At 42.5% G+C, this 27,456-nt stretch overlaps 1 protein-coding gene across 1 annotated transcript in view; it reads right to left on the minus strand.

Annotated features, from left to right (window-relative positions):
• Window positions 1–27,456, minus strand: part of PKHD1 (PKHD1 ciliary IPT domain containing fibrocystin/polyductin) — a gene marked incomplete at both ends in the record, with an annotated part of 452,539 nt that overhangs the window by 336,586 nt on the left and 88,497 nt on the right. The window contains 2 exons of the mRNA XM_080700604.1: window positions 13,573–13,723; window positions 21,249–21,465. Of these exons, the coding sequence (XP_080556730.1) occupies window positions 13,573–13,723; window positions 21,249–21,465 (368 nt within the window). The remainder of the gene's footprint in view (window positions 1–13,572; window positions 13,724–21,248; window positions 21,466–27,456) is intronic.

Below are 27,456 nucleotides of genomic sequence, written 5' to 3' on the forward strand. Positions count from 1 at the left end.
TTTCCTGTTTTATTTGTTTTGTTGTATTTTGTAGTTTTTGTTCTTGTTGTTTCCTGGTGTATAGGCTCTTAGAAGCAATGTATTCCCTCATTAAATGGCTGTCTATGCACATTTCTTTCATTCCTCTCTTAGACAGAAGACATATTCTACCAGCCAGTGTAATAGAAATGATTTCTTGGTGTGTCTTTTATAAAAAAGTTTCTCTCATCCACATATTCATCTTCTGATTTGCACTTACTTGGGCTCCACCGAGAAAAGCAACCAGAGGTAACCTTGTACCCTGGGGAAAACCCATGTACTCAAAATTTACTAAATTGGAGGCATCAGTAAAGCCAAGTTGATCAAGCCATCAACTTCCTTGCCTTGAGCCTATCATCATCTAAGTGTCGCTGAGGAAACCCAGCGGCCAAAAAGTGTCCTACCCGACCCCCCCCCCCCCAGTGGTCAGTCAACGCAGACATCAGGAAGACCAGAAGTAAAAGAGCCTGCAGTGGGTCTTTTGAGATTAGTTTGATTCCCTCAAAGCTAGAATGCAATAGAAGGAAAAGAAACAGCCCAAAAATCAGACTGAAAAGTCCATGCCGGACACAAGAATTTTACAGAGTCAATGATAAGTTAATTTCCACTCATAAAACAATACTATCATCATACAAATAATCTCTATCTCTGAGTAATAACTTTTATAAAAAACCAGTTCAGTGCTTTTAATTCTACTCAATGCCCTGCTCCTCTTCTTCTTCTGGCCCCCTCCTCTCCTCCTCTAAAGCAGTCTCCTGAGAGACAGGAGTTCTTGCTCTCTGAGCTGATTTTTAATTTCATGAAATCAGCTTCCATAACACTTTCAATATTTGAATAGCCACAGTCTCCTTCATCCAACATGAAATGTCCTTTCTTTTCATTTTTACCCAAATTTCTTTGCCCTCCAGCCTCTCGCTGTGTAGTCAAGGCTTCCTACATTTCTCTACAGAAATCTACAAAGATGTGAACATTGGAGACAGTTAACGTGGCTCTTTTTTAAAAAGTGCAAGCCGAGCATGGTGGTACACACCTATAATCCCGTGCTTGGGAGGTTGAGACAGGAGGATCACAGAGTCAAGGCCACCCTCAGTAACTCAGTGAGACACTCGGCAACTTAGTAAGACCCTGTTTCAAAAAGAAAAAAGGTCTGAGGATGTACCTCGAAGATAAATGATCTATGTTCAATTTAACCTCCTCCCCTAAAAAAAAAATCTGTGTTTTATCCTAATGATACCAACAGCCAGTTCTTGGAAAGAAAGATTTATGTCTGAACCAACAAGATTTAACAGGACGCCAACTAAGGAGAAACCCAAGTCTCGAAACTTACTAAATTGCCTTTTGTATCATAATTCCAAATGAGTATCTGTTCTTACAAACAGAAATGCTATATTCCACAGACTCAAAACTAACATTTCATTGTTTTTAGCAAAAAATATAAATGATTAATATGTCTAATAAGAAACCACCTGTGCAAATACAAACAAAATTTATATCATTCCTTCCCCAAAACAAACACACACCCATATGCCATAACCATCTCCATACCACAGCTCAGATATACACCAAGTAGAAATACATCCAATAACTGAAATCTATTCCAATGCCATCTGACCCTCTCCCTACCAAGGAAGGAGCCCTACTCGTGACTGGCTGTTTTTAACTGTCAGGGTTCAGGAAAAGGGTGATTTACAAAGTCTACATGACATGTACCTATGTAAAAGCGAGCTTTTCTCTTGCATGAAAAATTGAACAGCTGGTAATGTAACATTCACATATTAAAGTCTTCAGTTGCTATCATGAAGGACTTACATATAATCCTTCTAAGGTACCAATCTCAAAACAGATATGAGATTTAAAGAATGATTTATCCAATGTCACTCAATGAGTCAGTCAAAAAACTCATTTGAACACTCCTGGGTCTTCATTCCCCAATGCTAATCTCCTCTGTAGAATCCAAAGAACCCGAGTGTAGTGCGAGTGCTGGGCGTTCTACTGCCAAAAGCAATTTCATCTCACTCCTGCCTATCTGCAAGATAGCAAAAGCTTCCCACTTTGAAAGTCTCATTCTATTTCCACAATCAAACCCAAAATGAGCCCACATAGTTCTACATGCTGTCAGGTTTCACTGAGAAAATTCCACGCAGTATTTATTTAGATCAAGATGGCTTCAATCTACTTTAAAAATAAATTGTCCTATCACCATCAACAGATGAATGGATAGCAAAACTGTGGGAAATACACACAATGGAATTCTATTCAGCCATAAAGAAGAACATAATTATATATTTGCAAGAAGATGGAAAGCCCTGGAGAACATTATGTTAAGTGAGATCAGCCAAGCACTGAAGGAGAAGGTACATATGTTTCCTCTAATATGCCCAAACTAGGAAACACAGAGGATACCAGTGGGACTCCAGATAATGGAGGGGAAATACCAGCAAAGTTTGAATGGAAAGATAGGAGAGGAGGAAGGCTGATCTTGATTAATGAGGGTCTACATCTGAACATGTGTAAAATTATGAATAAGACATGGTTAACCTGGCCAACCAATGGTGGGAGGGGGGAAGGGAAAACGGGGGCGGGGGGGAGAGGGCACCAAATATAGTTTAAATGTATACTATTTATGTTCAATAAAAAATTGTTAAAAGAAAAAAATAAAATAAATAAAATAAAAATAAAAATAAAAATAAATTGTCATATTGTATCCCAGGGGACCGCCCTCTTCCTGTCATTTTAGGGCAATGTTTACAGAGATTTTTATAAAGTTCATGTTTTCTACTGAGGACAGAAAGTGTAGTTTGAAGGAAAGAGTTTTGATGGTTTATCCAAGATGATTCGCACTCCTGTATGGTGATATAATAATTATCCAGCAACATTATAGTAACTAAAAGATAGGAACTTTTTTGTCTGAAATATAACAAATGGTCAACAGCCTCATTCACTGTTAACGTGTTTTGATAAGACAGGAACAGACTGATGTCATGAGCTCATTCAATGTAAAAAGTCTCTGAGAAACAAGAGGCGAACTAGCTTGTTCAGATGAATTAAAGACAGCATTCAGGCTAAATATTTCCTGAATATTCTCTTTAAAAAAAAAAAAAAAAAAACAAGATACAAAAGCATACAAGATGTTAGGTTCAAGCCGTGTGTGGTGGCATATACTTGTGATCCCAGCATTTGGGAGGCTGAGATAGGAGGATCATGGTTCAAGGACACTCCCAGCTACTTAGTGAAGCCCTTTGAAACTCAGTGAGACCCTGTTTCCAAAATAAAAATAAGCCTGGCGTGGTGGCTCACGCTTGTAATCCCCGCGCTTGGGAGGCGGAGACAGGAGGATCACGCTGGTTCGGAGCCAGCCTCGATGGCTTAAGAGACCCTGTTTCCGAGTAAAAAATATATGTAAAAAATATTAAGAGACCCTCTTTCCAAATAAAAAATATATGTAAAAAATATATGTAATAAAATATATGTAAAAAATAGGTCTGGGAGTGTAGCACGGAGGTAGAAGGGCTTCCAGGAACCCCAGTACTACCAAAACAGAAACAAAAACAAAAAACAAAAATAAAAATAAAAAATACGGCTGGGGGTGTATCTTGGAGGTAGAATGACCCTGGGCTCCATCCACAGTACCACCACAACAACAAAAAAAGGTGTTAGGCTTAAATAAGTGGCAAAGCCTCTTTTGTGTGTGGTACTAAAGGATTGATCTCAGGGGCATTCTACCTCCAAGTTATACCCCTAGCCCTTTTTTTAAAATGTTTTGGTTTTTCAAAAGAGTGTCTTCCTAGGTTGCCAAGAGTCTAAGAGTCTTGCTGTATCTCAGTCTCTTAAGTACTGTGATTACCGGGGTGCCCTGCCATACCTGCTCAGCAAAAGGTCTTTCAAACAAGAAGTTCTTATTATGTTCTGATTAAGTTCTGATTAGAACAACACAATTGTAAACAAAATTGTACCAGTATTGGAATGGCCTAGGAAGATTTGCGAAAGCTCTGATGATCAATTAATTGAAATCAAGTCCTTTCTTTACCCATGTCTGCTGCCATTTTGACACAAGTATTTTGAAATATATCATTTATTTTCTTTTGAAATATATTAATAATCAGAGCTTTCCCAAATCTTCCTAGGCCATTCCAATACTGGTACAAAAATCATAAATTCTAACATCTTAATCTCATATAACAATTTGTAGAGCACTAAAATTTATTCTCATTCTCATTTATAGAATTGCATATATAACTGCCAATGCTTTCTGGCACATTTTGAGGGCTACCTATACATGTGACACTATGCCTAGCACTCTATGTGAATTTTTTAAAGTTCTTTGTGGGGAGGGTACTGCGGATGGAACCCAGGGCCACTTTACCTCTGAGCTACACTCCCAGCCCTATTTTATTTTTTTTATTTTAAAAGAGGGTCTCACTAAGTTGCTGAGGCTCTTAAGTTTCTGTGATTTTCCTGGCTCAGACTACCAAGAACTGGAACTGCATCACCATGCCCAGCTCATTCTTCTTACAACATTATGAGTGTAGGACTTAACGGACAGTAAAGTCAAAAAAATTTGCCCTGAGTTACATAATCTAGTTTTATCCCTGAGCCCAAGCTCATAAGTACATAATGGCTCTCTGGGACTTTCAGGCTCTTCCTACTACTGCATTCTCCTATGCCCTGTCTTCCTTTCTCCAAAAACTGGACAGTAGGTAGTATCAGTCAATTGGAAGGTTAGTGACTTGCCACACAGGCATAGACAGGGACAGTACTAGAACTGGAAGCCAAGTTCAGGAGTCCTGTTTGCTGTGTATCTTTTTTTTTCCCCAGTACTAGAGATGGAACCTAGGGGTATTGTACCTCTGATCTATACCCCCAGCCCTATTTATTATTCTTTATTTTGAAACAGGGTCTCACTAAGTTGCAGAGGACCTCCCTAAGTAACTGAGACTGTCTGCAAACCTGTGATGCTCCTGTCTCAGCCTCCCAAGTACTGGGATTACAAGTGTGCGCCACCATGCCCTACTGCCTCGTATTCTGTTTGTTTTGGCTTATCCTCCTCAGGAGGTAAAAACCCTTTCAGATGTGGAATGCCTGCCTTCGCAGCCCCCTCTTCCTCTTTAGTAAAATATTCTCAGACATTAGGACCCTCACTTCATAGAGAAACACAGGCACAAGGGACTCAATGAATTTCCTGGAAGTCAACCAGGTCAGCTGAGGAACTGACAGAGGGCCTCATTAAGTAGCTGATGATGGCCCAGAACCCTCACGATTACAATCGTGTACCACCATGCCTGGCCTACTGGCTTATTTGTTTTTAGTGTTAATATTTTAAGCTCTTTGTATATTCTAGATATTAGACCTTTGTCATATGGGTGGGTGGGGAAGATCTTCTCCCATTCTGTAGACTCTCTGTGTAGATTTTTAATGGCTTCTTTGGGTGCACAGAAGCTTTTTAATTTAACGTCACCCCACTTATTAATTCTTGTTTTAATTTACTGAGTTTTTAGAGTTTTACTGAGGAAGCTTCTATCAGGACCTGTATGTTAGAGTGTTGGCCCTAGGCCTTCTTCTAGCAGTTTCAAAACTTCTGGTTTAATTTCTAGGTCTTTGCTTCATCTTGAGTTGACTCTTGTGCAGGGTAAGAGATTGAGGTTTAATTCTATGTTTCTACATATTGATAACCAGTTCTAGTTTTCCCAACACCATTTAATAAAAAGGCTGTATTTTCTTCAGTGTATGTGTTTGGCACCTTTATCAAATATCAACTGGTTATAAGTATGAGGATTTTTTTCTAAGTCTTCTGTTCCATTGGTCTAGTGACAATACCAAACTGTTTTTATTACTATCACTTTGTAGTATAATTTGAAGTCAGGTATTTTGATGCCTCCTCATGGTTTTTATTTCCAAGCACTGCTACAATACCTTTTGATACCTCTCAGAAGTTTTCTTTAAACCCTGTCCTTTCTTAGATCCTGACACCACGACAAGAGTTTTCAAACACACTGCAATTAGAAGAACCTTCTTTCGGGCGTGTTGGCGCACGCTTGTAATCCCCACACTTGAGAAGTGGAGACAGGAGGATAGCACAGGTTCGAAACCAGCCTCGCTGGCTTAAGAGACCCTGTTTCCAAATAAAAATATAAAAAATAGGTGTCTGGGAGTGTAGCCTGGAGGTAGAAGGGCTTCTAGGAACCCCAGTACCACCAAAAAAAAAAAAAAAAATTCACATGAGCTCTTGCTCTTGCTAGAAAGTCAATGGATCACCACCGTTTTACAGTGAGGCTTGAAATCAGGCAGTGTAAGTCCCCCAGTTTGCCTCTTTTTTTCAAGATAGTTTTGGCTATTCTATTTTTATTATTTTTATTTTTTGTGGTACTGGAGACAGAACTCAGTGGCTTTTTACCTTCGAGCTACACCCCCAGCCCTACTTTTTATTCTTTATTTTGAAACAGGGTCTGAGTTGCAAAAAGAGCCTCACTAAGTAGCTGAGGCTGTCCTTGAACTGCAATCCTCCTGTCTCAGCCTCCCAAATGCTGGGATTACAGGTGTGCACCACCACGCCTGGCAGTTTGGACTATTCTAGATCATTGCATTGCCCTAACTCTCAAATATCAGCGAGGAAATTTGTATCAAAAAAGTTTTAAACACTGAAATGGTTTACTGAAGTTGCTTTCATTGTAAATATTAATTTGAGAGAGACACCAATAATTAGTCTTGATGCTTCTTTTGATTTGGGTTGAAATTAATGAGTTCACCTCACTGAGTGATGTGAATTTCCCATTAGACTCTATGAGTTTGTGATTTTCACCAAATTTAGAAAATCATTGCCACTATTTTTAAAAATATCTTTCTGTCCTTCCTACCTTCCCCTTTCCTTCTGCAGCCCCAGTTACTGCTTGACACTGTACCATAAATGATTTGTTTTCCCTCTTCCTTACTTGTCTCCTTCGGTTTGGATAGCTTTGACTGCTTTTCCTGTCTTCAATGTCACTGATCTTATCGTCTGCAGGATTTGAGCTGACATTAAGCCTACCTAGTGAAATTTTTATTACAGATATTAATTCAGTTCTACAAGTTTTGTTAATTACTTAAAAGTTTCCATTTCCTTGTGAGGATTCCCTATAACTTCATTCGTTATATCTTTCTCTTTAAAACTGCTGTAGATAGCGGGGTGTGGTGGTGTGCATCTATAATTCCAGTATTTAGTAGGCTGAGACAAGATTATCACAGGTTCAAGGCCAGAACATGGTAACATAGCAAGATCCTGTTTCCAGGTAAAAAGTAGAAAGGGCTGAAGGTGAAATTTAGAGGAAAAATGCCCCTGGGTCTCCGCTAGACCTCACATTACAAGGTGACTGCTCAACTACATGATCAAAGACTCAAGAGACCCTCGTGCAGATGCTAGAGCTCCTTCTATGCACAGCCGCCTCCTCTGTGGCACCTGCAGAGCAAATTCTACCAGCATTAGCAGCCCTGGGCTCCACCTGATGAGGTTGTTCCGGCTGGGCCCTTTTCCCTGTGCTGAATTTTGAATAAATCTCTCAGACAGGAAGTCACTCTCTTGTGTTTTCCTTCTCCCATGGATCACATTTGTTCAGAAATTATGCATCTGCTTCCTGGAGGGGGAGGTAGAAGTTGACAGACATCTGACTTAGCGACCGGGAATCCTCTGCCCTACAGACTTTAAACGATCCCCACCCATCTCACCACTCATCTTAGTGTCCTATCTCATGCCCAGGTTCTCATACCCAAATTTCTCTGAATCAAAGCATTTCCAGGGATCTATGAGATACATTATCTTTTTTTTTTTTGCCTAAGTTTTCCTTTGCAGGCTCTTTATTTTGACTTCTCTCCGCCCCATTAAATCATTCTCTCATTTACTCTCCATTTTCACATAATATGGTTTGCCTTTTCATTTCATCAAAGAAGGTTGTATGAGCCAAACGTAGTGGTGCAAACCTATAACTCCAGCACTAGGGAGACTGATCCAGGAGGAGCTCAGGTTCAAGACCAACCTCAGGAACTTAGCAAGACCCTTAGCAATTTAGCAAGACCCTGTTTCAAAAGAAAAAATAAATAGGGATAGGGATGTAGCTTGGAGGAAGAATGTCCTTGGGGTCTACCTCAAGTACCAAAAAAAAAAAAAAATCAAAAAGGGGTATATGCCCTGTGTTCCTGTGCCTTTTCTCCTTTTGTGATATTTATTGGAATCAGAAAGTCCCTGCTTCCGTGTTGTAAGGAATCCATTCTTAACAATTACATTAAGCTTTGCAGTCAGGTTGACAATAATTTTCACTCTGCTCTTGATGTTTCTAGGGACAGAACACAAAGAGAGAGAGGGAGGGAGGTAGGTAGGGAGGGAGGGAGGGAGGGAGGGAGGGAGAGAGAGAAAAGAAGAAGAAGAAGGAGGAGGAGGAGGAGGAGGAGGAGGAGGAGGAGGAGGAGGAGGAGGAGGAGGAGGACAGAAGGAAAGGATGGGGAATGTCGATACCACAGTTCCCATTTAATTTCCTGATGTCTGCCCCACTCTGCTTTTGTGACTTCTCCCAGAGCTCTGCTAAAACCTGTAGCTGCTCTCTACAACTTCCTCTAAGGAATCTTTGGGTTGAGTTTATTCTGCTGTTTTCTCAACCCATCCTCTCCCAGCTTGCTGTTTCTGCTTTAGAAAGCCTCAAAACGTCTCATGCCTTGGGTGTCCTGAGTGTCTTCTAGCGCTGTCTTGGACTTCCTTCTCTAGTTCTTCCTTCTCCTTTCAGTGCATCACTGTCTCATACACAGCACGTGGAATCCATGTCTTCTGAAGGAAAAGTTTTCCTGTGCTAAGATGCAAAGATGACTATATTGTATTTATTCATTCAATCAATCATCACTGACTCTTGCTATGGTACTAAAGCACAATTCTAAGTCTTGATAAAGTAGCATTAAAGAGGCCCTCTTTTCAAATAACTTACTTAGAATGCTACTGTATATATTTTCAAATACTAGTTGAAGAACAATATAAATAACACAGAAGCATCTCGGTGTGAACGGGCTCCTGTGTAGCAGGACCTCTGTGTGCAAGTTTTCCCTCTGACCATAGCATGACCCTTCTCTCTGTTCCCTCTGATATTTCCCCACTCTGGTGACTTCTCCGTTCGTTGAGATGCTTTGCCTCCCGTGGGCTTACCACTCAGTCACCCTACACCCCACTGCCAGATTAAGGTGGCTCAAGCACCCCTCTGATCATACAATGGGTGCTGGAGGATCGCTTGTTACTTGCTGGATTCAAGAACCAAAGACTTCTCCGTAGACCACAGTCAGTCTCACCCCAGACATCTTCCCAAACCTGCAGCTCACTGGCTCCCCACACAAGCTCCTGCTCCACACACAGTTCTCAGGGGCATTTGCTTTGGGATCTCGTATGCTGACTGTTTCCTTCACCAGAAGTGCCTGTCTTCTGCTTCCCTGGAACTTGCCTGCTCTTTAGGTAGAACACTTCAGTAGAGCTCTACGTGACAGCTCTCATCAGAACACAATGGGAAAAAGCCCCCACTCTCCAATAGGAGGAAAGCATGGCACGGGCCCCTGCCAAAGTGCCGGCAGCAGAACAGGTACCAGCCCCAAATCCGGGATTAAATACTTCTACAGTCAAGTCTGGAATCCTCCATTCCGTGACACTCCATGGGAATTCACTTTGTGCACGCAAATACTGAATGTTCTCAAAAGTCCTTTGAAGGATGGTTGTGTATCTTTTAAAATCCAGTTTTCCAGATGGGCATGGTGACACACACCTGTTAGCCCAACACTTGAGAAGTGGAGACAAAAGAATCACAGGTTCAAGCCAAGCCTCAGCAAGACTCTTTCTCAAGCCAAGCAAGACTCTTTCTCAAAATAAAAGATTAAAAGGATTGGTAGAGCACCTCTGGGTTCAATCCTCACTATGACAAAAATAAATAAATCCAGCTTTCCAAATGCATGGACTTTGGAACCCTGTTTATTGCTAAGTGTCTATGTTTCAAGATTCTCTTGCCAGAAATTCTTGCACTTGGAAGTGGGTCCCTGGGTTCTATCCTGAGGAAGAACCAGACAGTGCTAGGCTTCCCCAGGTATAAGCCCAGATAAGGGAAGGGAAGGTGGACTGTTGTTTCTAGGCCAAAGCAGGAAAGTCATACATTCAGACACAGGTAGGGTAACCCACATATCACACATGGACACATGGGTGACATTATACCTCATTCCTGAAACCAACCAAACCACCCTGCCAGAGAGTAGAGTCTGGAACTAACAATTTCCCCATTGCCTAGAATTTTGTTTTTCAGGGTGCTGAATACTTGTGCTTACACTTAGCCATAATTGTTCCCCCAGCCCCCACCTACATGCTAATCCAGTCAATGTGCTTGAGACCCTAGTTTCATTCTTTAGGATCCCACTAGGACTAAAAGCAAATTTTAGTTTTTGTTTTGTTTTTGCAGTACCGGGGATGGAACCCAGGGACATTCTACCTCCAAGCTTCACCCTCAGCCCTATGTTTTACTCTTAATTTTGAAACAGAGTCTCACTAAGTTGCGGAGGGCCTCACTAAGTAGCTGAGGCTGCCCACGAACCATGATCCTCTGGTCTCAGCCTCCCAAATGCTGGGATTACAAACGTGTGCCACCACGCCCAGCTAAAGCCAAATTTTGTTGCAAAATTCCTGTCACTGATCCTCAGGTCCGACTGGGTTCTCAGCAGGGCCCTGCTCCCAACAGACCATTAAAAAGGATGCATTCATACCTGGGCGTGGTGGCGCATGCTTGTAATCCCTGCGCTTGGGAGGCTGAGACAGGAGGATCGCGGAGGTTCGAAGCCAGCCTCAGCTACTTAGTGAGGCTCTCAGCAACTTAGTGAGACCCTGTTTCCAAATAAAATATATATATATAAAGGTCTGGGAGTATAGCCCAGAGGTAGAAAGCCTCTGGGTTCCACTCCCAGTACCACCAAAAAAAAAGAAAAAAGGATGCATCCATTACTTTTCAGTGTTGAGTGCAACACTGACCATATCTGAGAGCTACAACGGTGCCACCGTCTCCCACCCCTCAGTACCGAGGCTTTCTACACACAGGCTCCATGCTAGGAGGTCCCAACAGACACATCTCCTCCTGATTACTGAAGATTAAATGGCTTGCTCCCCTCAATGATTTGTGGCCCCATGGGTAATGATGCCAAACACCAAGCCCCTTGACTTCATCACATCATGTTGCCTTGTGAATATTTGTTCTTTTATCTCTGGAATGAGATGGCTGGTGTAGATGGTGTCCAGGGCTCTGTCCAACAGTGAACTGGCTTTGGGTGCTCTCCTCCTTTGAACCACACCTACATCCATACACGACCTCCATTTCCAACTATCCCTTACTGATGGAAACATCTTTCCATATTACGGTCTCTTCTCCTTCCAAGCCTGACAGATGACCTTGCACATGGCAAGAACTCCGTAAAAATGTGTTGCATAAATATTTTTAAACAAGTGAGATAGTTAAGCCTCCCAGCAGAATCTCAAAACTTGCCTTGGAGACGGTAAAATATTAAATGAAATCCAAGATGTGGAATGATCTAGGCAAAGGAGCAAGTAGTACAGAGAAGCAAGTGTGTATCGTTTTCTAGCACAACTACCGGGAACTTGCATTGCCAATAGCGGCTCACCCTGCATAGTCACTGTGTGTGAGACAGTTCTCAGGGGCTCACGTGTGACAACCTCAGGGCAACCCTACTAATTGGCTATGGTTACTCTTCTTCACTTTACAGATGTGGGAACTGAAGCACAGAGGGATTAAGTAATTGGGAATTTTATGTGGTTCCCCATCTCCTTGCTCTTCCTCTTGCTTCTGGCCTCCAAAATATGAGAGCAGAGTCTTTGCTCTCTCTCCCTCTCTGTTTCCCAGCACCACGACCTGAGCTCTGCAAACCCGGCCTGACATGGACTGAACCCTGAAATCTCCAGAACTGTGAACAAATAGACCTTCCTTCCTCTAAAACAAAAAGTAACTTAACCAAAGGCCCCCGGGTGGGAAGTGATATGTTCAAACCTGGGTAGTCTAGTTCCAGAGCCCACACATTCAGTCACTATGTTACTGCCTCTCCCTCCCTTTTACCAGTATTTGCTCACGGGAGCTGGCCAACAACCCTAAGCTACTACCCAGGCACCCAGAAAGAAACGGAGGCCCAGGGAGGGTTAACCATTGTTCAGGATCCCACAGCAGTTGTACCTCACTAAACAAACTTTTGAAATGTTGCTAAGCGCTGTCTGCCGAGAAGGGGCACAGGGTGAAATGGAGGCCGCAATTAGAGGCCGGTGGTTCTGGAAAGGATGAAATAACATTAGCAGTGAATTGAAGGGGGATGACACAATGGAGCAAGAAGTGACAGCCTAGAGGGAAGGGGAAGGGACGAGGGAAGATTGGGGAGGAAATAGAAGGAACCCGAGTCCCAGGGGCACAGGGAGGTAGCCAGGGAACAGTTTAAGAGTCACACACACACAAAAATAAAATTACATACATACATTACATACATACATTACATACATACATTACATACATATATTACATACATACATTACATACAAAATTACATACATAATTATATACATATTCAGCACACCAGTACAAAAGTTATACAAAAACAGATATTATGAACCCAGGCAGTATAGTTCAAGGTTGGAACAGTTTGACTGAAACAGCGTCCGCAAGAGAACCTGGAATCGTGTGGGGCACATAATAGGCACTTAATAAATGTGTGTTCCAAATAAAAGAGACAGAGAGGAAAATCTAAGGATTGCTTTCATAAAGCGAAAGGCACCTAGGGGAGTAGGTGCTCAATAAATATTATTTTTGTCTGTGTACAGTGAGAAGCCTGGGGAGTTGTAAAAGATTATCTGATACTTTCCCAAAGCGCTGTTAGCCTCTGATTTCAATTCTCGCAAATTCCTTGGGGAGGCTGTGGGATCTCTCACTGGGGATGTGGGGACACATTCTTAGAAGAACCACTTGGAGAAAACGGTGTAGACCATTTCTGAACAAATGAATGGAAGTGAAGAGGCTAGCCCAAATGGCCGCCCTTTTTTCTCGGTTCTAATTTCCACGTAATCCCCTCTGAGGCTGACGTCTGCTCTCTGCTCCCTGCAGAACTAGATGATGAACCGGATGGGCCAGCGACATCGCTGTCCCGCCATGCTGAGGATGGCTGAGTGATTTGGAAGCCTTCCAGAAGGGCCTGGATAAATTGCAGGCCATTTATTTTATGAAGAAATAAACCATAGAGAGCCCCTTTGAAGCCCACATGCAGAAATCAGGACAAAACACCAAGGAGATTATCAGTTCAGAATTTGCTTTAAAAGATCCCAGGCAGCACTCATTTATTTTTTGAGAAAATATATGATTAACCATAGTTAACCGTGAATTCAGATATTGTGCATTAGACCAGCTCCTCAAACTTTGAGAGCATTTAATATTATATATTGCTGCCATTTGGACTAAATTGTTTTTTTAATGTACACAATATTACAAATTTAATTTGAGCTGTTTGAATCAGTCTGTAAAAAAGATTTGATTATACCTGAGTGTTCTGGCCCCAGCTTTTCCGTATCTCAGTAATCTTGGCGGTAATTGGCTGATTAGGCGTCTCCCTCTCCATCTCTGCCTCAGTTTCCATGGTAATGTTACAGGAGCTATTATAGATGAGAACTTCATCTCTTTCCACTTTAGGGCTGAAACGAGAAGGGAGGTTAAATGGGGTGTCATCAATCTTAATGAAATGCAATTATTTTTACTCTTATTAATCATTGCAAGCCATTAGCTTGTGGCAACTACAGGCCACCATTTGTCAAATTTTGCAAATTTCTGTAATTTTGTTTCCATTCTTTTATTGTTTATTTGTTTTTCTTTATCTGCTCACCCTGCAATGAAAATGCACATGGTAAATATCTTTCGCTGAGGTCTTTTCTTCTTCTCCAAATCTATCAGGAACATTAGGAAAAGCTTCTCCAATCCCAACCCAACAAGCAAGCACGGCACAGACAATACTTCCAGTTCCAAAAATGGAAGCTCTATTGGGCAGAGTTTTTTTTTTTTTTTCCTTTTCTTTTTCTCCTTTCCCTCATCCTGATCTTACTCACACTTAGTGTTGGGGGAGTGAATTGCCTGGATCCCCCCAGGGCAGATGGAGAAATTGGAAAACCCACACAACTGGCTAACTGGTCCCTAATTCCAACTGTGAAAAAATTAGCTCATTTAGGGTTTCAATTCCCTCTCCTCAGCTGATGGCAATGAGGCTCTGTTGCTAGCAGTGGAACATTAACTTAGTAAATTAATTAAACTTACTTAACAGCCCCGACTAAGGAGATGCGATATATGTGCCAGTTATACTACCAGCCACTCACTTTTAAAGTCCCCTTGCTGTAAGGGGAGAAGCCAGACTGGATTTAAAATGAAAAACAGCAGTGTAGCACTACACAAAGTTTAAAAATATGCAGTCTAGAGGAGGTGAGAGCCTGGATATTGAAGGATATCATCCCCAACAGGTGCGATATTTATTCAAGAATAATCCTGGCTTTAGGCACTGTTGCAACTAACTCAAAGATTATTAGTAATAATAATGCATGATGTTTTCTACTTCTCAACAATTTCATATGTATGATCTCATTTCAGCCTGCAAATTAGGTAGAGGTATAAAAAATGTAACCCCAAGAGACCAGGGGATTTGCATAAAGTCAAACACAAAATTCTGCAGCTCTCAGACTGTCTAGGACCCAGGCGTCCTGCTTCCTAGAGCAGCGCTCTCAAGATTTCAGATGCCGATCAAACGCCAGTCAGGAAGATGGCAGACCCCACAGGGAGACCAGGAAGGGCGGGGAGAAAGGGCAAAAGGTCGCCGGCTGAGAAACTATAAATCATGGTGAACTATAGCATCTTCTTTTCAAATCAATGCTGAAATGGTTTCTCCCACAACACGCTAGAAATAATGAGAAGGCTAACTATCCCATCTCACGGCTTAATCTTCTCTTCCTGCTAAAGATATTATCAGCTCTGAGCCACCTAAGACATGACTTCCACACCTACTGCTCTCTAGACCTACTGAGGGTTGTCAATATTTTAACATCACAGCAGGCAAAACTGTACGAAGAGAATTTGTTGGGTTTTTTTTTTTGCATTCAATTTTGATATATATATATATATATATATATATATATTTTTTTTTTTTTTTTTTTTTTGCAGGTCTGGGGATGGAACCCAGGAGCTTTCTACCTCTGTGCTAAACCCCAAGCCCTATTTTTTATTCTTTATTTTGAAACAGGGCCTCACTAAGTAGCAGCTGAGGATGTCCGTGAACCGCGATCCTCCATGTCTCAGCCTCCCGAATGCTGGGATTACAAGCATGCGCCACCACACCCGGTTCTGTTTAATATATTTTTTTTTGGGGGGGGGATTATAATCACACATCATAATGAAGTTTAGAGTGAGAGGAACATACAGACACACAACTGAACACTGGGGCTCCAGTGTCACTTTAATCCCACCCAATGGCACCTATCACTGTTCATTTTGTGTCTTTTATGCTTATTTGAAGAGGAGATTTACTCACAGTCCCAAGCCTGCGATCGCCTGAGAATTTCCCCATGCTGTATTTGCTCCACTGATTCTCTGAAAAGCATTTGCACTCGAGAATTAGGCTGGGAAGATGGTCGCTTACAGAGGAGTCCAAGCACAGACCTTAACATCAACATGATGTTTAAGACCTTACCCGGAGCTTTGCTTTCCACATTTATACAACAGTTACTAATTACTGAGCACTTGTTTTGCAGAGGTGCGGAGGGAATTGAGCAAAATGAAGCATATAATAATATTCTTAGCACGAGCTGAACTGGGCACGGTGGTGCACACCTGTAATCCCAGTACTGGGGAGGTTGAGACAGAAAATCGCAGGTTTGAAGCCAGCCTCAGCAAGACTCTGGTTCAAAAATAAATGTTAAAAAATGAGAAAGGACTGGAGGTGTTTACTCAGCCATAAAGGAAAACACAATTACCTCATTTACAGGGACTCTGATGGAACTGCAGAACATTATGCTAAGTGAGATTAGTCACAAAAAGGAAGAAATCGGATGCTCTCCCTAATATGCGAAAGCAGGGGAGAAAACGGGTCGTAGGAGGAACTCTAGTCGAAGAAGGACAAACTACAGATGAGCAAATAAGGCGGCCTAATGAAGGGGATGGGAGGGGGAAGAGGGAGACTCTCTAATGTTCATGGTGAGCATTAACAAACATATCAAAGTCCATCACTAAGCCAGACATGAGGAGGAGGGAGGGGGGGATGGGGTGAGAATTGTGTGAAGGCTAATTGGGTGATGTGTGTGTGCGTGTGTGCCTCTGCCATCTTGTACTCCATTAAGAAGTATGGCTACAATGCACCAATCAAGAGTTTTAAAAGGGGGAGGGGACTGGAAGTGTAGCTTTGAGATAAAATGTCTCTGGTCCCAAACCCCAGTACAAAAAATAAATAAATAAAAGAAGGAAAGGAAGCAGGTGGGGCACACACCTGTGATCTCAGCACCCGAGAGGCTGAGACAGGAGCAATCACAACTTTTAGGCCAGTATCAGTAACTTAGTGAGGCCCTTAGCGACTCAGTGAGACCCTGTTTCCAAATAAAAGCTAAAATAGGTAGGGCTGAGTGTGTGGCTTGAAGGTAGAACGTCCCTGGGTTCAATCTCCAGTACCCAAAAAAAAAAAAAAATGCTTAGCACCCAATTTAGCACCCACTTAAGTGTCAAATAAATGTTAACTATTTACTTTTTGGTGGTGGTTGTGTTGGTGATAATATTGTGGAGATGAAAATGTGGAAGTTTACATTTATTATTGTTTTATTTCATCTCTCTGATGCAGACCCATTGCTCTGTGTGTGTGTGTGTGTGTGTGTGTGTGTGTGTGTGTGACTAGAAATTGAGCCTACAGGCATTCTGCCTCTGAGCTACACCCCCAACCTTTTCTAGTTTTGTGTTTGGAGACTGGGTCTTGCTAAGTTGCTGAAAGTCGCATACCCGGTTGCTGAGGTTGGCTTCGCACCTGCAGTCCTTCTGTCTCAACCTCCCTCTAGTATGTTTTGAATCTAGAGCCTATAATCTACCTATAAATCTACTTAGCTGAACCACCATTCATCAGGTAGACAGTCACAGGATAAATACGGTATCCACTCCTGGGGTATTGGTCATACAAGATTCAGAAAGATATAGCAAAGTAATATAACTTCTAAATTAAAATGCAATATACTACGCAGCCAAATATGGAAATATGGTTGAATTGAATGCAAAATCGGACTTTCAAAACACCTGATTTCAAAAGAAACTGAAAGCTAGTGTCAGGCTAATCTGAGCTTCACACTGAGGACTGTTTTGGCTACAGGGGGTGGAGAGATAGTTGGAGTCGTGTCTAAGAAGGTATCCTACCATGATTACATCGTAAGTCACTTACACACCCACCCAAAAGGTGGCGGCCCCGGCTTCCCTCTTCTTCTCTTGCTCTGTGGACCAGTTCCCAGGCAACTCCTTTCAACTCCAAAGGCTCACAAACCATCCAATTAGCAATTCCTCCCTGAATTGTGTCAGAGATAACATCCTGGGCTTTGTTGTCTGAGTTTCTAGAATTCTCCCCTTATGGTTAATTTGGAGAATATCTTTTGCCCATCAGTTATCTCTGTTCCTGGCTCTGCTAACAAAGGTGAAGTAAAGTGGCCAAGTCCACCCGGCATGGTGGCGCACACTTGTAATCCCAGAGCTTGGGAGGCCGAGACAGGAGGATCACGACGCAGGTTCATTACTTTGTGATCCACATAAAATTTACAAATTTTTTTTGGAATTAAGGCAATATTATTTGAAATACTGCGGGGTGCTGTGGCACATGTCTTTTTAGCCGGGTGTGGTGTCACATGCTTGTAATCTCAGAGCTTGGGAGACTGAGACAGGAGGATAGCGCAGTTTAGAAGCCAGCCTCAGCTACTGAGTGAGGCTCTCAGCAACTTAGTGAGACCCTGTTTCCAAATAAAATACAAAATAGTTCTGGGAGTATAGCCCAGAGGTAGTAGAAAGCCCCTGGGTTCCATCCCAATACCACAATAAATAAATAAATAAATAAATAAATAAATAAATAAATAAAATAATAATAATAATAATAATAATAATAAAGTGTCCGAGTCTCTCTGCCATCCTATGTCACCCTGGGAGCAACACAATCTCCCTTCCCATGCTCTTCTTGCTCTTCTTGCTCTGGCAAGAGTTAAACTCTTTTGTTTGCTTAGATTTTTTTAAATTTGGCCCTGATCGCCTCAGTAGATAATTTTTTTTTCATTAAGATGCCATCACCAATACCAGGCGTGGTGGCGCACGCTTGTAATCCCCGCGCTTGGGAGGCGGAGACAGGAGGATCGTGCAGGTTCCTAGCCAGCCACGCTGGCTTAAGAGACCCTGTTTCCAAATAAAAAAGTATAAAATTAGGTCTGGGAGGATAGCCCGGAAGTAGAGGGGTTTCCAGGAACCCCAGTATCATCAAAAATAAAAAAGATGCCATCACCAAAATTAGCAGAGACACCAGGATCTGTAAAATAGAACAGTATTTACAAAATGTCAAAGTTTCTCAATCACTAAACACTATTCCATGCTTTCCTCCGTTATAATCTTGTGAATTAAGAACAGTGGGACATAGTTTTTCTGGTGCTGGGTATTGAACTCAGGAACATTTTACCTCTGAGCTATATACCCGGAACCCTTTTTATTTTTTATTTTGAAATAAAGTCTCACTAAGTTCAGAGGCTGGCCTCCAACCTGCAATCCTCCTGCCTCAGCTATAAATACTAGACTTATCGTCACGTGTTCCCATGCCCAGTTTGAGTCAGATTTACATAAAAATAAAACTGTGTAGACACCAATGTAGACACAGATAGATATGAATATACTTATGATATAGATGCACCTGAAGACACACAAATGTTCATTCTAAGAGGATGTAGTATAAACGCTTTCGTTCAAATAATGGCAAAGATGGTTCTAGAAACTAAGATCCCTGACTCCCGTTCTAGTGCTCTTTCAGTTGGTCTCATCAGACCCGAAAGTCAGCAGGTGATCTTGTGTGGGCTCTTGAGGCTAGGTACCAAAAACATGCAGAAATCCTGTGCCCCCCATTGGCCCTGAAGTTGCTTTCTTTGGCTCTGAAATCTCATTGGCCCATGTGGCTCAGCCCAAGCGGATGCTGCCATACCGGTGCCAGGCTGTGGGTCCAGCCCCAAGCCTTCCATGGCTGACTCTGAGGCTTGGGAAAGTGGCTTCATCTTCACTTGGAAGAGAACCCGAACTCCTCCCTTTGTCCTCTAAGGTCCCTGTATACCTCACCATGAGCTCCACCCTCGTCACGTCCCTAGGGCCCCTCGCCCTACTCATGCTACCCCTGCTCCCCGCCACTGTGCAGTCCATTAAATCTGGCAGATCCTTTGCACTTGCTACTACACTGCCTGCTCTTCCACAGGGACCCTGCTTCCCTTCTCAAGTCCACACAGAGGACCCTCCTTCCGAGGCGCTGCTCTGGACACACCTATGCACTAGGACGCTTATCACAACATGACATCATCCTGCTTGCTGCCTTCCTCCTCCATCCACAAGAGCAGGGACTTTGCTGTCTCAGGACCACTGAGTCCCCAGCACCTAGTACAACGTCTAGAATACAGTAGGTGCTTGACAAGTGATAGATGAACACAGGAGGGAGGGACAAAGGGAGGGAGGGATGGGTGGAGGGATGCATGCATGGATGGATGGATGGATGGATGGATGGATGGATGGATAGATGGGTGGGTGGATGGATGGATATATGGGTGGGTGGATGGATGGATAGATGGGTGGATGGATGGATGGATGGATGGATGGATAGATGGGTAGGTGAATGGATGGATACATGGGTGGGTGGATGGATGGATGGATGGATGGATGGATGGATGGATGGATGGATAGATGGGTGGGTGGGTGGGTGAATGGATGGATGGATAGATGGGTGAATGGATGGATGGGTCAATGGATGGATGGATGGATGGATGAGTAAATGAATGGTTGCAGGCAGAGTGGATGGATGAACTGATGGAAGGATGCAGGCAGAATGGATGGATTCAATTTACACCATGGCTACGTGTCTGGCTACAAATGACACAAAACTATGATGATAATGCTGGAGGGAATAAGTCATTTCATGGAAGCAAGTTCCCTGAAAAGACCCTGGAGAATACTCCTCCGTGTTCACAAGCATGTGTGTATGTGAGTGTGTGTGTGTGTGTGTGTGTGTGTGTGTGTGTGTGTGTACGTGTGTGCTGGGGACTGAGCCACACCTCCAGTCCTATTTTTTTCTTTTTCTTTAGAAAATTAATAGTGACTGTGACTAGCCCTCAACCTCTGATCCTCCTGTCTCGGCCTCCCAAACACTAACATGACAGGTATGCACCACCTCACTGGCTTAGTTTTTTTTCCTTTTAATGAGTACATAGGTCTTCATTAAATAATCAGATGCAACTATGCTCTCTAGATAAGAACTAAAGGCAGCTGGCAGTGGTCAGCCCCGGGATAGGCCCCGCAGAGGATGACTGCCGGCTGAAACTAAGGCCATCTAGGGGTACCACCATGGTCACACTTTTTTAAAAACTTACTCAGAAAAGGAGTTTAACCTGTAAAGTTGTGGCGTTTATTTGTTAGGTTGAGTGTTTTTCAAGTTCCAAAAAATCCTTATGAGCTTTCGGCTGTAAATCCTAGACCCACAGTCATGCTGCTTTGATACCCCCACCCCTTCTTTTGAATAAACATTGTGCAATCTGCTGGATTTCTCTATGACTTTTTTCATATTTGTGACTCTGTTTGGAAAGAAAAGAAAAAGAGAAAAGAAGGGGGAAAAAAGCCTTCTGTTTTTCATAATGTCTAATCTTTTTCCCCATTGGCATTCACCAGATGTTGCTTTGGATCGGAAGATAAATATTAAAATCTAAGCAAGAACAAAGTGAGCTGTTTACTGGGCAGATTTTTCAGATGTTCTCTTGAACACTTGAAAAAGACAGGAGATGCTTTGATATGCAGCCGGCCGGGACCCACAGGGAACAGCCCCTTCGAGGGAGCTGCCGCCCCCAGGCCTCTTCCACCCAGCCTGCGCCTCCTGAGGGCTCCAGGCGTCCATCGGCCATGATGGGGAAGGTCAGAGAGAGCGGGAGAGGATGGAGTTACCTGATAAAGAGGCCAGCGAACGGCAAGGCTGACTCTGCCCGATGACCTGGTGCAGAGGGGCACCAGGAACTTTCTTCACAAATGTAGAGGTAAGCCCATGATCCCAGCAGGCTGCCTGTCCCCACGGTGATTGTCAAATCACACAGCACGTAGGTGTGGCTGGTGAGTCCACAGCTGTCCTCTGTATATGTCAAGCCACACAGGAAAGTCAAGGACGCTGCAGGAAACAGTCGCCATGAGATGCGGTGAACCCCGTGGAGAGAAATCAAGGACTCGTGTTGATTCAGGGATGAAGTTTGTGTGTCCTCCCTTGACCACGCGAAAACTAAGTTACTGGTTTACTTTTTTAAAAATATATCTTGTAAGAGCTGGGTGTGGTGGTACCCCCTTGTAATTCCAGTACTTGGGAGGCTGAGACAGGAGGATCGCAGGTTTGAGACCAGCCGTGGAAACTTAGACCCTGTTTCAAAATAAAAAAATTAAAAAGGGCTGGGGTATAGCTTGGAGGTAGAATGCACCTGGGTTCAAGCCCCATTACTTCAAAAAGGGAAAAAATGTATTTTGTACATATTATACAAACAAAAGAATATAAGTCCATTTTTGTAAAATACACAGCATCATCATAACCAGAAAACCCCAGGTGGATACACGAGAAGCAACACTGAAGAGTGAGAATACTTCCTCTTCCATTGCCACGCCCAGCTTCATGGCCTCCGCCTCTGGCTCGGAAATAACCACCGGGCATTTTTAAAATAGCTTTACCAAGCAGGCTTGCATTCCTAAACACTAGATGATTGAGCTTTACTCTTGAACATTGTAAAATGTAATACATGACAAATAGTCTCGGTCCTACTACTTTTCATTCAGTGTGATTTTCGTTTTTTAAGCTGAAGCATCGTAATGTTACATCATGTTGGGATAAAGAGTGCCAGATAAATACATGCACACAGATCTTGGTGCCCTCCCCACCGGGTCCCTCCCCCCTCTCTCTCACTCACCCTCCCCACACATGTCTTTGATTCTGAAGTTGGTAGTTTTGTGTGCGTTCATAGCATTATTTCTACTGTTACATTGCTTGTGACGGTGTCCTGCTTTCCTGATTCCCTCAGCCACTCCCCTCATTTCCAAATATCTCTCAAGCTTCCACATATAAGAGAGAACATACAGCCGGGCGTGGTGGCGCACGCTTGTCATCCCAGCATTCGGGAGGCTGAGACCGAAGGATCGCGGTTCGCGGACAGCCTCAGCTACTCAGTGAGGCCCTCTGCAACTCAGTGAGACCCTGTTTCAAAATAAAGAATAAAAAAATAGGGCAGGGGGTGTAGCTCGGAGGTCAAATGCCCCCAGGTTTCATCCCCAGACCCACAAAAAAAAAGAGAGAGAGGGAGAGAGAACATACATCTACTCGTGTTTTGAAACTGCTTATACTTGCTTAGTACAATATTCTCAAATTCCATTCATTTTGCTTGACATGATTATGTCCTTCTTTATGACTGAGTAAAATTCCATTGTGTGTATATACCCAAGCTCTGTGATCCATTTACCTACTGATGGATACCTAGGCTGGTTCTATAATTTGGCTAAATAAAATCACACCCACACTTTATTTTTTTTTTTTTTTGCAGTACTAGAGATGGAACCCAGGGGCATTCTACCTCTGAGCTACATCCCCAGCCCTATATTTTATTCTTTATTTTGAAAAAGGGTCTCACAGAGTTGCCAAGGACCTCACTTAAGTAGCTGAGGCTGTCCGTGAACCGCGATCCTCCTGTCTCTGCCTCCCAAATGCTGGGATTACAATCGTGAGCCACCACGCCCAGCTACACCTTTTCTTTTAAACATTATTTTACAACACTGCTCAGTTTCAGAAGTCTGCTCACAAGAAATTATATCTTGTTTTTTTTGTTTTGTAAAGCTTAAAAAATACACCTGTTAATTCCTGTTGATCATCTAAATACCAAATGATTTCAAAATAAAATGTCTTACCAGCACTTAGAAGAAGAAAAAAAAAGAAATAGGCAGACAAACTGAACAGAGACTTTTCAAATAAAAGAAATATAAATGGCCAACAAATATATAAAAAAAGTTCAACATCTTTAGCAATCAGGAAAATGTAAATTAAAACTACACTCAGCGTGGTATTTCTGAGATCTATTCATACTTACTGTTATTGGTATCCGTACTTTTTATTGTTCAGCATTGCATTGCATAAAAAGTGCTACAGTGATTTTATTCATTCTTTTATCTATGGACTTTGGGGGTTTCTGGTGGTATTGGAGGTGGAACCCAGAGGCTTTCTACCTCCGGCCTATACTCCCAGACCATTTTTTGTATATATATTTTATTTGGAAACAGGGTCTCACTAAGTTGCTGAGAGCCTCACTAAGTAGCTGAGGCTGGCTTCGAACCCGTGCGATCCTCCTGTCTCAGCCTCCCAAGCGCGGGGATTACAAGCGTGCGCCACCACGCCCGGCGACTTTGGGGATTTCTAAATCTTGATACTCCAAATATGTCCAGATTTTTCTCTAGAGTGAATGTCTCTAAGGAGAACAACTTGTTGGCTAGGCACAGAGGGGCATGTCTCTACTCCCAGTACTTGGGAGGCTGAAACAGAAGGGTTACAGGTTTGAGGCCGGCACACAGTAATCTAGCAAGAGATCCTATTTCAAAATAAAAAATTCAATAGAGGTGGGTATGTAGCTCAGAGGTAAAATGCTCCTGGGTTCAAGTCCCAGTATGGAAAATAACAATAGTAGAAGTAGTAATAGTAGTAGTAATAGTAGTAGTAGTAATAATTATGAGGATTATTATCATGATGATGATGATGAAAACAGCTTGCTCAAATGGTAGGGTTTACGTTCAAATTTAAAAGTTGGCGATGCTGGGCGTGGTGGTGCACGCTTGTAATCCCAGCATTTGGGAGACTGAGACAGGAGGATCGTGGTTCACGAACAGCCTCAGCTACTACTTAGTGAGGCCCTCTGCAACTCAATTAGACCCTTTTTCTAAATAAAGAATAAAAAATCAGGTTGGGGGTGTAGCTCAGAGGTAGAACACCCCTGGGTTCCATCCCCAGTACCGCAACAACAAAAAAGTTATTTCCTAAAGTGGGTGTGCCATTTACATTCCTCAAATCATTTACGAGTTCCCAGTGCTCCACACAGCAGTCAGCACTTGAAAGGCTCAGATTTTTAACTTTTGCCAGTCCTGTGTGTGTAAAATGTCATCTCACTGTGGCCTGAATTTGCACTGTCACCACTGATTCTGAGGCTGAACAATGTTTTATGTTTAGGAGTAACTCACGCTCCTTCTCCCCTGCAATTCCGCTTCTGTCCTTTGTCCATTTTTCCACTGAGCTGCTGTGATTTTCTTATTGATTTGTCCATTCTGGGTACTAACCAACCCTCAAAAGGTTCCACAGTCACCATTACCTTTCCCAAGTTTGTGGCTAGACTTCTCATGCTTTATGAGCTCTCTTAGTTAACAGAAGTTCTTGATTCCCGTGGAATTACAACCATTGACGTATTATAAGAAAACAAAAGCAAAGCAAGCTGTTTGAAGGCTTTTGACCCTCGGACCATTTCTTTCTGGGTCATGAGCCACATGCAAAAAGATCACTAGGAAGGCAGAATGACAGTAATCTTTAACTGGATGTTGGAAACATCTCTCCACGAAATGGTTTAGAAGCAACTCTGTCTGCAAACCCGAAAAAGCAAACAAGAGGAAAAAAGAAAAATCTCTCTAGCTTATTATTTCTGCATCAAGCCTGTCCATGCAGGTGCCCAATATATGTTATCCAGGACTGTGGCTTGAGGCCGTGTGGGCCGCCCCTGAGAGGCTGCGGCAAGAGCTGGACCTGAGATCAGGGTCTACGGTGCCGCAGCTGAACCCGATGTTACCACCAGACTTGCTGTGACAGTCCAAGGCGCCTGGCACCTAGGAAGTTCTCTGTGAATGTGTTCTGAATGAGTGACGGCAATGAAAATGACTGACAGTGGGATTCTCATGTGGATAGACAAAACAGGAGAACTTTCTAGCCCCGGGGCAAATAAAAACAGGCTCAACACCTATAAAATAATGAATTCATTATAGGTGATTAAGTGGATGCAAATTGACAAGGTGGATTAGGAAAAGCACCCAGGGCTGGGGACCAAATCCAGTGGTTTTACTCCAAGTCCTGCCACTAAATAGCTCCGTGCCCTTAATCGCTTTAGCTTTTCATGCCTCTTGGAAAAGTTAAAGTTTCCATGAAAAAGTCATTTGGTAGAATTCAAAGTATAAATGCAAGAAACCCGAAGATCAAAGATCGTGCTCATTTTAAACAAATGCAAAGTATTAGTTTCACCTAACAGGATGTTTTAGCAACCCATCGTACAAAAAAAGAAAAAGTCTTCTTTGCAAAAAAGTATAATTTGGGAGAAAGGTAAAGATAGTTGACCCCCAAAAGCAGCAGAATAACTTTTCCTTAGCTCCATTTGAACTCTGCCTGCCCTGCTCAGAAAAAGGAAGCACAACGGGACCGTGGAATGGGAACCAGTAAAGTGACGACAAGGAAGGTGTGGGCTCCAAGACATCGTGTCCAACCTGGAACGGGGAACGTGGTCACTCTCACAGTAAAGTGAAAGCGGAGAATAAAACTCAAGGCAGGGGTTGGAATTCAAAGTGACCGTGGTAAATTAGAGAAGTGAATGGAAATAAACAAGACACCAGTGAACACAGCAAAGCAATAAACTACAGGGAAAAAATATATAAATAAAAGTCCAGCTGTGTACGACCATGTTAGAAACGCACACATGCACACACTCAGACACACACACACACACACACACACACACACACACACACACACACACATTGGGATAATAGTAGGTAACAAAGCTACGGAAAAGTAAAACAAAATCATATAAATATGAGAAAAGTCCAGCTGTGTACATACAGCCATGTTAGAAATACACACACATAGCCGGACATGGTGGCGCATGCTTGTAATCCCCGCGCTTGGGAGGCAGAGACAGGAGGATCGCGCAGGTTCGAAGCCAGCCGCGTGTGCTGGCTTAGGAGATCCTGTTTCCAAATAAAAATATAAAATAGGTCTGGGAGTGTAGCCCAGGGGTAGAAGGGCTTCCAGGAACCCCAGTACCATCAAAAAAAAAAAAAAAAAAGAAAAGAAAAAAAAAGAAGAAAAGAAAAAGAAAGAAAGAAAAGAAATACACACACAAAAGAAAAAAAACACACAAAACACACATATACACACACAGGTACAATACTGGGTAACCAAAAAGATTATAAACCAGCAAGATAGCAGTGTAGTTTTTTTTATTTTTATTTTTATTTATTTTTTTATTTTTATTTTTTTGCAGTACTGGGGATGAAACCCAAGGTCATTCTACCTCTGAGCTATACCTCCAGCTCTATTATTCTTTTATTTTGAAACAGGGTCTCACAAATTTGCTGAGTCTCACAAAGTAGCGGAGGCTGGCCAGGAATCAGGATCCTCCTGTCTCAGTCTCCCAAGTACTGGGATTACAAATCTGTTTCACCACACCCAGCTATGGGCAATGTGGGCATTTTCTCATACTACCCTAGAACTTGCTTGCCCAAGAAGAGCTATCTAGGTTTGGGTTTGAAATTAAGAAATAATGTAGAATCTCGGAGAGGACACAGAAAAATAAATATCAACATGTTTATTTGCAAGATGTCTGAATGGGTGAGTCCCAAAAATTCACAACACGCTCCTGCACCACGCTGCAGGGGACAAGGGGTCAGACTTAAGAAGCCCCAGCAGACTTTAGAAAGCTTGAACAAATGTCCAGTGGGAAGAATTAGCTAGGTAGAAGGATGGGTTTCTCCGAGCATAGCAATGTTAAAACCATTTGAGGATTGCTGCAGGGACAGTTTCCTCTAAAAATTCCTTTGCAAGAAAACATCCTTTGAAATAAAAGATTCTTAACAAAGCTGGTTATGGGAAATTCTATCAGGAAGCAAGAAAGTTATTAGTAGTTTCTAATAGTTTCATATATACATTTCCTTTGTCCATTTGCTACCCATGATAAACCTTCCTAGAAAAGCAACCCAACCAACCTACAGATTCCAATGCTTTATCTAGCTTTAGAGGGTTGGAAATCCCCAAATCTCATCCTGAATCTTAAGAAAGGAACTCCAGAATCAGATCCCACAAGTTACTCTCTGTTTTTAGACAATGTGATTA

The sequence above is a fragment of the Muscardinus avellanarius genome (genome assembly GCF_963383645.1).
Source record: "Muscardinus avellanarius genome assembly, chromosome: 8".
Taxonomy (NCBI): Eukaryota; Metazoa; Chordata; class Mammalia; order Rodentia; family Gliridae; genus Muscardinus; species Muscardinus avellanarius.